At 35.5% G+C, this 13,063-nt stretch overlaps 1 protein-coding gene across 2 annotated transcripts in view; it reads left to right on the forward strand.

Annotated features, from left to right (window-relative positions):
• Positions 1–406: 406 nt before the first annotated feature.
• The window catches only part of LOC150082536 (leukocyte receptor cluster member 1 homolog), a 38,568-nt gene continuing 25,911 nt past the window's right edge, over positions 407–13,063 (forward strand). For both annotated transcript variants that reach the window (XM_090378674.1, XM_090378675.1), the window contains exons 1-2: positions 407–550; positions 9,046–9,145. In XM_090378674.1, coding sequence (XP_090234800.1) covers positions 528–550; positions 9,046–9,145 — 123 coding nt within the window. In that variant the 5' untranslated portion in view covers positions 407–527. The remainder of the gene's footprint in view (positions 551–9,045; positions 9,146–13,063) is intronic.

Here is a 13,063-nt window from a genome sequence, read left to right on the forward strand (position 1 = left end):
CATAGAACAACCATAGATACGGGTTAATGTATTTAATTACGGGTAACCCTAAAATAATAATTTTAATAATATATCCCACACACTTTTAAATCTCTGGCTTGTCCAATACAGAGAACATACGCAGAGATGGGAGAAATCCCAGGTGTCGTCAGACACCGAACATACCTAATACGTACGTAGTTTAATTTATGGGTAAACTTTGGTGTATCTACACTTATATTATATAGTTAATTTAAACTCATATCATATTATTCCTTGTGCATTTAATCTTTAAATATTCAGCCGTATCGTGCTGCAAATCCCGTGGGTCCTGCCCTACAATTTGAGAAATAGTGAATTAAGGAATGCTTTATACACAGTGACATCTTGTGGTGGACACATGTATTATTAATGTCATTCTTGTGATGTAATTCTTGAACGAGTGAAATAAGTTTACTTTTTTTAATGATGTTACGAGTGCACATTTCGTTAATTATCGTATAGTGACCTTGTTACTGATTATTGTTTTCAATTAGTTGTCCAGCAGCATGAATATTTTACCAAAGAAACGGTAAGTATTATGTCGAGAATAATACGTACTGCTTACTTCGAACATTGCTCTGTAGTGTTCAATCTAAGATTGTTTTCATTTTTGCTTTTGTTTCCGTAGTTTCTTATGGAACAATGTTTCTGTAGACTGAGGCTATCGTGACATGATATGCCAGTTATATTTTTCATTTCTGGTGTATTGTTTACGCCTAAAAAGTTTTCTTACCTAAAACTTCCACTATTACATTCAAATCTGGATTTCACTTGTGTGTGCGCGGCGTGGCCGTCCATCCGTCGTGGGAGGGAAAGGATTTTGTAGGTTATTTGAGGATTGTATATATTCTGTTTTATATGTATTCTGATTCTACCACAGAGCTATTGGAGAAGTTTACAACTTCATGGTAACTGTGTTGGCATCAGCCAGTTTATTAGGACAGCATATCAATAAACATATATGTTGCCACTTCTTGTGGAAGCGCATGAACTCGATCTCGAAATGTGCAAATTTGCCCTCGCTTAATCTTACTCAGGACCACAGCCAGATTAAAATTTAGAATAATGTATATTCTAAATTTAGTAATTTCTGCAGAGAAGGCAGCAGAAGGTACTATGATGACGGCACTGGGAGAAGTCATTATCATCATTATCATCTTAGCCACTGAAATCCCAGGAAAGTAAGTGGCAAGACCAGCCAGAGTACAAATATTGGTAACACCCAGCCGGCCTCCCTGTGGCGGGTATTGGTAACGTCATAAGGAGGTGATTATTCCCTTGTATAAGGCAATGGTCAGGCCACACCTAGAGTACTGTATACAGGCCTGGAGGCCTCATTTCAGGAAGGATGTAGAGCTGCTGGAACGAGTACAGAGAAGGGCAACTAGATTGGTGAATGGGACAAAGGGGTTCTCTTACGAAGAAAGGCTTAAGTTTTGCAAATTACAGTGTCTGGAAACTAGGCACCAGCGGGGTGATCTGATAGAGGTGTACAAAGCCTTGAATGGTTTGAGCATGCTCAATGCTGATGGGATTCTTCCTCTAGCTCAGAAAAATCACCTGAGAGGGCATAAATTCAAATTGAGGAAAGACAGATGTAGGATAGATGTGCGGAAATTTGCCTTTAGCCAGCGGGTGGTTGGTGGGTGGAACAGACTTCCATCCCTTGTCGTGGAAGTTGATAGCCTAAATAAGTTTAAGGCTCAGCTGGACAGGTATTTCGAACGAACAGAGGGGTGAAGTGGAAGTGGTTATTTTTATTTATTTATGTTACTTTTTTTTTTTTTTTTTTTGGCTGATGCTGCATAAGCTTGCTTTCTTGCATCAAATGCCTCTACTAATGCTAATGCTAATTAGCCATATGGTAGAAGGAAGCCTGAGGCTTATGCTGCACCAGCCAAAAAAAAAAAAAAAAAATCCTAATTACCCCAAAAGAGAGAGAGAAGTAGAAGGGAATCACCAAGAAAAAGAAGAATGATGATATCTAGCTCAGGACCCTGGGTGTGCCAAGCCCATACCCACCAGATGTGAGCCCCTGGGGTTGTAGGGAAGGGCCTGCAGGAGTGCTTTTAATAATTGTATTTCAGAATAAATATTACTTCAGTCATATTTCTATTATTCCAGCTGTAAGAAATGTGGGACAGTGGAAGAGAACCACCTCAAAGGTGGTATGTAGTCAAACACTCTACAACAGCTAACTCTACTCTCTCACAATCTCCATAAATTTTGACTTTACTACATATGTTTAACTGCTCTGGCACCATAATTTCAGCTTATTAGCTTCTGAATATCTTATGCTTAAATTATTTAGTCAACAAAATGCTTTAATGGCCTAAGAGAGAGTTTATATTACTCTATCATTAAAATGAAATGTTAGTTCATTGATAAAAGAAATTCCTTTGCAACTGACTTATTAATCTCTGCTAAAACAGCTTCAGAAAGGATGCAGGTATGTATTGTGTTCTTATAAAATACTTTATTAATCATTTCCATTATTAAAATAAGTTTTCTGTTTATATTCTGGGAGGAGTTCCAAAGTTGAAAGAATACAAGAAACAGCATCATATTGAGCCCTGGCCACCTCAAAGCACATGCACTTGTGTACCCTTTTACTTTACCACTAGGTTTTGGTGCATTATAGCCTTAGTTGCTAATGCGCCAATAAAACCAAACCAACCAACCAACTTGACCACTCGGCTACGGCATAGTTAGAAATTGCTTTCTTCAGAGAAAACCAATGAGGTAAAGTTACGAAGACAGGTGAACATAAATGATGAGGCCTCTTGCCCAATCCTAACTAGGCAGTTTTATTCGTATCAGTAAAAACAGTATGTCAGAGTGAAGACAAACTCTGTAATAAAAGTCGGGAGATAGAACCCTCAATGAAACTAGGTGTTGGTAATTGTGTGGCCACTTTATTCAATACACCTCCTCTGTTCACGAAATGGAGTGCTCCTTATCATGTGTAATATGTTTGTACCAATTGATAGAAAACAGATGAGCAGGTATGTAGGGATACTGTATGTGTGAAATTCAGTGCAAGAATGGGCAAGGCAAAAGAAATTAAGTGACTAAACATAACATGGTAGTTGGCTCTGGTATGAGTATCTTAGAAACAGCAATACTGTGGAAGTTTTAATGTACAGTAGAACTTCGCTTATCCACCAGGGTAATCCATGACCAAGACCATGACGGATATTAGAATATGTACATTAAAAATATTCTACATACACTAGACCGGGTCATCTATCTTGTTTATTTTAATATGAAATTTAATTGTACTCTATTATTTATTTTTTTACCGGGTCATCAAAAAATCATAGTACAGGTATCTACATACATACCTGTTTTTAGTATTTTCACTTACATTGGTCTGGTTACGTCATAAAAGATTTTAAAGAAAACAATATTACATAAGTAAATTTCTTTACTAAAAAGTCAGTCAATTTCTTTTGTTTCATTACCTCTTTGAGTCTTTTGGGAGGCAATGTTACGAATTTTACACAAAAGTAACACTTGCGTAGCATTTGCTTCTTCATGTACCTCGAACAACTCAATGCACTTTGACAACATAGTTTCATCTTCACAGTGGCTAATTATGTTTGTTGTTCCATTAGCAGCAGCATTTTCTTCTTCAGTTTCAGAATGATCCGAAATTGTCATCACTCTTTGCACAATTTCATCATCGTCTAAAATTTTGTATCCGATGTCCATTTTGTCCATATCCAGCCAATCATTTACTTCCTCCATCAAAATATTTTTAAAACCAGGAACATTCAAACCTAACTGCAAAATTTCAGTTTCTTTTGGAATGGTTTCTGTATCAGTTAAATATATTTCTGGCCACAACTTATTCCAGCGTCTTTGTATTGTTTGAACTGGAACATCATTCCAGGCATCAGCAACATTGAAAATTTAAAATCTTTTATAGTGTAGCTTTTCTAAAACTCTATCACATCTAATTTATTTCCTGCCGAAACAAGTTTTTTGAATGAACATTTTGCGATAACGACGTTTTATACTCTCAATCACACCTTGGTCCGTCGGTTGAATGAGAGATGTAGTGTTTGCTGGCAGAAAGTGGCATAATATTTTGCATTATCACTTTTTAAATCACATACGTGTATGGAATGAGTAGGTGCATCGCACATTGTGGTAAACCTTTTGATGCCAAATGTGATCTTACACATGGTACAAATATTTTATGAAACCAATCATGAAATATGTCTTGGCTCATCCATGAATTGTTTTGAGAAATATTTAGCATTAGTGAAGGCATATGATGCAAGAAAGCAGGCTTATACAGCATCAGCCAAAAAAAGAAAAATCCCTTCTCATTTCACCCATCTTTGTCATTTAACTGACAAAGCATTTAAATTAATATTTTTAAATGGTCTAGGTCGTTTTGGTTTTCCTATAACAACCAAAGGCAGTTTATGATAACTGCTGGCATTAGCACATACCATTATAGTGATGCGATCTTTTATCCCAGTGCCGTATGTTCAGTCATTGAGTCCGGTGTCTTTTGAGGTAGTGCCTTCCAATTAAGGCCAGTCTCATTGCAGTTGTATGTTTCGTCTTTAACCAGACTTCGATCAGCTATTTCCTTCTGTAGTTTTTCACGATAAACAGAAATTTCTGCGCTATCTATACTTAGCTTCTCACCCTTGATCGACAACTGTCGAATACCATGGCGAAACTTAAATTTGTCCAACCATCCGATGCTAGCCTTGAATGAAGGATCTCTGCCTAGTTTTTTATTAATTTCAATGGCTTTTTTGATTATTATACATCCCGACAATGGAATTCCTTGGCTATATTTTTGAACAAACCATTGAGACATTGCAGTATCCAGTTGTTCAATTTTAGCAAGCTTCGTTGTTTTATGACTTTTAAAATTACCGTCAGAGGTTTTCAATTTTGTCTTCATCACGCTTTATATCATTTACTGTTGTTCTTCCTATTCCATAAACCGATGCTATACTTGTAGCACTTTCACTTTTCTTTGACAATTGATTATTTCAATTTTTTGTAATAATCCCAACACTACTCATTTTTTTCTGTCATTTCAATGGGTTTCCTAAATAAAAATTATTAAAATGTGAAAAAATAGGTTAAAGTACTACCATATACAGTGAGTTGTATACAAAGACTGCATGACACATGGCACCAATATCACAATGCTTTACGGCGTAGTGGGGTTAAGTGACGGTTAACAGAGACTGGCAGTAAATAGGGTGATGGACAATCGAAGTTCTACTGTATATAGCTTTATTGTTTGTTGTAGATATAGCAAGGTTAGTGCAGTAACCAGGTAACATCCAGCTGACTGCAATCCTGTGGTCAGAAACAGCTTGTTGATGTGAGAGGCTGACAGTACTTGTGCGTGATAACAGAAAGGCTACAGTAAGTCAAATAATAACCTAGTAAAATAGTAGAAAGAGGCATTTCAGATTACATAACTCTCCTTACCTTGTTGTGGATGGGCTGTCACAGCCAATGCCCGAACTGGGTTCTGCTATCTTCATGTTTTTTAATAAGATGATGCAGTTATAGTGACTTGGGAACGCCAGCATTGGACAGTAAAGTATTAGCAAAATGTTGCCTAGCATGACAAATCAAATCCCAATTCCTGTTTCACGCTGATGGAAGAGCCAGAATATGGCAAAAACATTGAGACCATCGACCAATCCTGGCAGATGTCAGCAGTACAGACTGGTGGCATGATAGTGAGTGGGGGGAGTGATTTTCTGCTGCAGGGGAAACATTTAGATGCAATATGTAATCTGAAAATTAGATATGCTTACCTAATAAAGGCAACTTGGTATATGGTTATAGTCTTCAGTTTGTATGTAAGAAGCTAAGTACAAATTTAGTGAAGTGAAAGTAAAATATAAAATAATAAAAAATTCTTAGTTAAAAATAATCAGTTTATCCCAATGATTTCTTGTAAACTGAAGCATTTTGCAAAAAATCATTGAGGTAAACCTCTTATTTATTTTTAGCTAATTAATCTATAACATAAAACATATTGAAATTCATTCTTATATTTTTATTAATAAAAATAAATACATAAATAGGTATAAAAATAACAAACAGTATATACTAAAAAAAATAAAATTAATTGAATAAACATCATGTTAATATGGAACAGCAACCCCAGCATAACTTATACATTTTGGGGTGGGGTTCAGATATAAAGTTTTCTGATTAGTGTAAGCAGGTGGCCAGGAAAGCCCATGGTGTCCTATTGATTATATATTAGTCTCTAGAGCGAAGTTTCCGGCATCTCCCCCCCCCCCATACTTCTCCTCCAACCCATGCACGGTACTTAGTACTATAGGTTTTGATACCTTTCGTGTTTGGGATTTTCATAAAAAAAAAAAAAACAATATCCTGTAAAGGGTGGTCATGATTCCGATGTATAAAGCAATTGTAACACTGCATTTGGAATACTGTGTCCAAGTACGGAGACCTCATCAAAAAAGAGACATTGAGCTTCTTGAAAGGATCTAAAGATGGACAACTCACGTGGTGAGATTGGCAAAAGGCTGACCATATGAGGAAAGACTATGATTATGTGGGCTACAGAGCTTGGCAATCAGGCACTTTAGAAGGGACCTTATAAGGCCCTGAGAGGGGTAACATGAATAAGGTGAAACATGAATAAGGTGAATATAAGAATGAATTTCATTAGTAACATGAATAAGGTGAAATTTTCACTGTTATAAAGAATTTCAGAAAGTTTTCTTTTAACCACAAGTTGTTGATTACTGGAACAAGTTGCCTTTGCAGATATTTCAGGCTGACAGTTTGAAGAAATTCAAAGGTCAACTGGATGGTTATCTACATGAGGTGGAAAATGCATAATTTGTATTTTTTTATTTACTTTTTCTTTTTCTTTTTTTTTTTTTTTGGCTGGTGCAGAAAAAGCCTGTGGCTTCCTTGCACAACATGGCTAGTACTAATACTAATAGTAATATTTATGTATAGTCAAGAAAAAAGTCCAAAACTAGATGCCTTAGTGGGTGAACTGATCAAGATGTTTGACTTTTAAAGGAATAAGCAAAGTAGATGAGTAAGGTTTATTCATACTAACAGAACTATTATTCAGTTATTATTTTATTTTAATGGCACTATAGCTTATTGCTTTTGTCCATATAGTTTTATATGTCTATAGACATGTAAAACTATTTGGACTGATGTATGGAGTCACAGACTGATTTTACATGTTCTGTGAGCTAAAATGCTGGAATAAATTGTGGGAGGTCTCTCCATTCCCTCCACCTAAGATTCACAAACCTATTCAAGAGAACTTTGGCAATTCCTCCATTTATTAACAATTGAATCCAGACTCTACCAAATGAATGGTCATCCTCTGTGACATAGTGATTTTGTCACTTGTTTGGAGAGGTCTGGGTTTGGATCCCATCAATAAGAGAATATCTAATGGTTTATTCAGTAGGACTGCAGTTAGCCAGGCAGTTGGAGAGGGTACCCCCCCCCCAGCCCACGAGTTATTTTGGGTTTTTCAGCCTGTACAAATGCAAATCAGCCCATAAACACACTTTTACAGACATTATACACAGCAATGCAATATGATCTAAGCCGCTGATGCTCCTAAAACAAAAACAAGCAATAAGCTCTCACAGAGGATTTGTGTTGGCAAGTAAAACTAAAATAAGGAGGCATGAATATAAAATTTTGGGAAAGCAGTTGCAAATTAGCATTAATAGAGGCATATGATGCAAGAAAGCAAGCTTATGCAGCATTAGCCAAAAAAAAAATAAAACACTCCCATTTCACCCCTCCATTCATTCTAAATACCTGTCCAGCTCAGCCTTAAATTTATTTAGGCTATCAACTTCCACAACAAAGGATGGAAGTCTGTTCCACCAACCAACTATCCGCTGGCTAAAGGCACTCTTCTGCACATCTTTCCTCAATTTGAATTTATGCCCTCTCAGGCGATTATTCTGAGCAAGAGGAAGAATCCCATCAGCATTGAGCATGCTCAAACCATTAAACGCTTTATACACCTCAATCAGATCACCTCGCAGGTGCCTAGATCAATTAGATCAACATGCTGCCTGAATTTTTGCCTTTGGGTAGCACGTTGGTGGATCACTGGAATGAGTTGCCTCCCAAGATAGTTGAGATAATCTGATGAAATTCAAGTTTGAAACAGATAGCTATTTTTTTAGTGATATATCATTAAATCGATCGAATTAAATTGAATTAAATTGATCATATCATTATATTGATCGAATATCATTAAATCAAATTTATTTTTGAAGGTTTTTTTCTGTTGCAGAATAAGTTCACTTCTTTGCATTGTTTATTAATGCATAGCTATTAATGTCATTGTAGCTGTACATAAGACAGAACAGTATTAGAAGTGTACTTAGCCATGCATCTTATTTTTAAAAATTAAGTTCAGCACTTGATCTTGCAATTGTAACCTGCCTTCCTTTCAGATTGCACATAGGGCAGTAACTCACTGCTTTATCAGTTAAAAATGCTTGAATTTTATTAGATTTTCAATTTTTATCAAAGGTTAGGGTAAAGGATAAACCTGAATAAATTCAGAGTTCTTAGAAAATCTAACATTTTTTATTGAATAACATAGTGATTGATAGAGATGTTAAGAATTAGCATGGGCTTTCCTTCCCTCCCCTTTTAATAACTTAAATAACAACCAATTCTCTGCTGCCTATATAATGTCTAGGCTTAGGAAATGGCTCTCCTCTCAACACCACCACTGTTAGTTGGTTTTGTACATCATCAATTTCTTGTGTTTTAATGTTAAATTATTTATTATAATTTTTTTATTAACCTTTTCATTTGTGAATAACAGTGAGTGAGTCTCATGGTGCTAGTTTGGAATACATTTCCTTTATTCCTATCACACGGTTCATTCTCATTCAAATTTGTATGTCAGTAATGATGGAAGAAATTCTCTATAAAATTTTAGTATTTTCTGTTACACAGTTATAAAATTGAGTTTTGTATGCTTTGCTATAGGTGGCATGTGAGAACTAAACAGAATATTGCAAGAGTTAGAAAAGATGAGGCAGAAGCAGCTGAAAAAGAAAGAGAGTTGCAGCGAAGGATCCAACTTGCGGTAAAGTTTTTAGAAATTAAAAAATTGCATAAGAACATGCCTGTAAATGTTTGTGGCATGAAATTTGTGTTACACTAGGTGTGAATCTTCAGACATTATAGTACACATTTTATGTCATTTATGACTTCTGCTAACTAGATTAGGAATTAATACACATGCACTATGTTGGGTGTACATAAAATTTTTAAAAAATTAAAGATTTTATGTATATTCAACATAACATGTATTGCATTAATTCTTAATTAAGTTACCAATTCCTACATAATATCATTAAAAAATTTATATTGAGACTCTTTTGCCAAGTTATTTTATGACAGGTGATAAAAAAAAAAGCTATATAAAGGGCGTCCAATTATTGGCAGAAAATATCAGCTCTTATTTTAATATATATCACTAGGGGGCTCCACCCTGCTCGCTTCGCTCGCCAACCCCTAGCCAATATCATATATACAAAAAAATGTCTTAACCTGCTTGGCATCATTACTGAAGCTCCTTCGGAAACAGTTTCTTTCACATAATCAACCAATTTGCTTACACCTGCCATTCAAGCAGTTTCTTGAAAAGTCTCATACACCACTCTGTTCACAGTTCTCATATCTTTGAAACACCCTAAACACATAACAATAATTTCAAATGAAACCTCTCGACATCTTGCAGTGAGACGCTATTCAACCGAGTGACCACTTTACACATTTTTACGTTGCCATTTATTTCCCATTTTGTCCTGTGTAAAATGTAGAGGTATGATGGAGTAAGTTAAATCTTCTACACCCCTCTCATAATTATACTAATTACTAACATTATAATGCACTGGTCGAAATCTAATCAAGAAATTATCTATGTAATTATTTACCTGCGCATTTGTAGTGACGTAATTGCCCTGCCCACTTGTACCACGTCACCCGCATCCCTCTTCTCCCATTGGCTCGAATAAATATCACCATTAGGAAAACTTTTTTAATGTATAGAGAGATTATAATTTAAAAGATATTTCTTGGTTAAATGTTTAAAGAGTATGAAGGAGTTTATTTATGCATGGGTAATGCGCACACATCATTTCTGCTACCAAGGTAGTTTTAATTATATTTTTATTATAATTTGTTGACATTGTCACTATTACTTAATACTGGCATTTCTGGAATTGTCACAAAGTGAAAACACTCATCTGAAAGGGGGCGCCTCCGTAGCCAGGTGGGAAGGAGCAGCAGTGCGTAGCACATGCTTCTTGATTAGACCGGGGTTCGAGCCCGTCACCACCAAATACGGAGTATGCGGAAAGGTCAAGGAATGACCACCGCATATCCCGGAGCAATATGGCCTTAGTTGCTAATGCTCCTAAAAACCAAATAACAACTCATCTGAAAATCATTTTTCCATAGTAAATAATGTAACAAGGGTAAGTTTACATTCTGAATGAGACTGTTGAATTTTCCTAACAGATGTAATACTTCCTCATATTAATGTTTTATAACCATTTTAAAATAGAAGTGAATTAGAATTTTAAATTTGGTGCCAATCCAACTTCTTGAGTAATGCCTGAAACATACTTTTCATTTGTATATATAGATTTCTGTGAGGAGAGAACTGTATGGGAGCTATAGGATTTAAAATAGGCCTAAAATCTCTATAGAAATAAACAAAAACATGATTAAAATTTGGTGTCAATATGGCTTTTCCTTCTCAAGTGGTTCTTGAACATCTGAAACTGTATAGATTTTGGGGAGTACTGTGAAATCAGAATTTATCGTGAAACCTACCCAGCTACTTACAAAACTGATACCAAAAATTTGATATTGATCTGGCATTTTCTTTATCAAGTAGTGCCCAAAAATTTGAACCATTCAATATGAGAAAGTCAAAAGATATCATAAAGATGCTGGAATGAACAGTATGTAAAGTAAATGCACTGTACCACTTTGGAAGGACGTTTAGAAAACTTTAATTAAAAATACAGCCACTCCCCGGCTTACGTAAGGGTTGTATTCCGCAGAACTCTCTGTAAGTCATTTTATGTAACTCGAAATTTCCCTAAATGCTTATGCAGCACTCGCAACTATGCTCACTGAATTTGATTGAAGTAAAAAAGGAATTGACAAACATGTAAATAGAATTATTAATTCAATTTTTTTATCTCCTGTGCAGGTAAAATTACAAAAAAAGAGAGGAGACAGGCATAACCGTCAGCAAGTTTTACCTTTCGAGCATTCTTGTCAGAATTAACTCTCCAGCTGATAAGCATGCCACTGTGGAAGTTGAGGGCTGTGGAGATTTAGAAGGGTTTTTTTTCGAACACATCACAAAATTTCTCTGCAGCTGCAGAATCGGCACTGGCGACTTCATCGCATACTTTAATGTTTTGGAAACCAGCATGATGCTTGACCCTATTAAACCACCCATTGCTTGCCATGGACTCAGGGGCACTTGCTTCTGAATCTGATTTTCCATCCATATTATTAATAGCTTTTCCATCTTCGATATAGTACCTGAACACTGTTTTGTGATCACGGTTGATCCTTTAACATGTTCTTTTATAAGCGTACTGTCCCTTAAAATAGTATTCACTATTAAAGCAGTGAGACCTAATTCCATGAAATAGATGACAAACTTTGTCCTGCTTTGTACTTCTTAATTAATCTTCATTTCTAAATCAATTTTGTTTCGTTTCCTAGCACTGCCACCACTTTCACTTTTCTGTTGGTCCCTTTCCCTTCACCATTGTAATAAATAAATAGGAATGAAGAGAAGATTCTGAAAATTTATTTATGTTTTTTATATGATTGAAGATTTCAGTGAAGAGGAACTCATTTCACCATAATACCCTAACGTAAAAACCCACAGAATTTCAGTTATCACTATTATCGCAAATGCAGTAAGATAGAGTTTACTACCCGTTTATAATAGATTGCACTAACAGAAAAGCGCAATAAACCAGAAAGTGCAAATTGTTTTATCGTAGTGACCTCCAGAAATGTATTTTAGAAAAATATCACAAAGCGTTCAAAATTGATTCTTATAACGGAACATATGATAACGATGAAAGTGTAGTGCAATTTCCATTATAAAAATGACCTTTTAGAGAGATAAAGAGCTTAGCTATATAGCGAAAATTTCAACTTCCGAGGCCTTGGAACGAATTACCAAAAAAAAAAAAAAAACATGTGTTATTGGGTTCACATTACGATATTTTCGCAATGCGTCCATTTATTCCTATGGAATGCAAAATATGTTTCCGCGATTTTTTTAAGTTTGCACTGGCCAGAAAAAAACTTACATAAAGTCGAATTACGTAAAGCCAGAAAAAATTTACGTAAAGTCGAATTTCTGTGAGTTGAGTATTATGTAAGCCCTTAGTGCCTGTATACATAAGTGACATTTTGTAACTTTTTGGTTCCGTCATTAATGGCACTACATAAAAATTAACACATTCACTGCTTCCCAAAACGCAAATATACAGCTTTGGATTTTAATCCCCTTGGGTCGGGGGATTAATCTAAGGGGGATAAATAATAAAATCCAAAACCACCCTCCATTTAGAACTTTTTTATCCAATTTGAAAGAAGAAAAAAACAGATGTTTTTGTCAAGCAACCTTCACTGGAGGCTGATTAATTCAGTCATAGTGAGGAGAAAACCCAAAAATGATTCTGCCGTTTCTAGTCCAGATTGACTCAATTCTGGGTCGAAACCGTCATCGGAAAAGCTAGCAGCGAAATTGTAAAACAGATCGGTTAACACTTGAATGATGCTTTTTAGGTGGAGAAATGCCTTTGAGTATAGGTAGTTGAGGTTTGACAGTCTAGTGAAGGAGTAAAGAAGCTAGACAGCAAAAGTCTAGCTTCTTTGTATCTTTTAGTCTACCTTTATTAATACTAACAATGTTACTCTTCTGTTTACAAAGAAAAGATAAGAACAATGAACA

The sequence above is a fragment of the Mastigoproctus giganteus genome, chromosome 7 (genome assembly GCF_048544385.1).
Source record: "Mastigoproctus giganteus isolate SK-2022 chromosome 7, ASM4854438v1, whole genome shotgun sequence".
In the NCBI taxonomy this organism is placed as follows: domain Eukaryota; kingdom Metazoa; phylum Arthropoda; class Arachnida; order Uropygi; family Thelyphonidae; genus Mastigoproctus; species Mastigoproctus giganteus.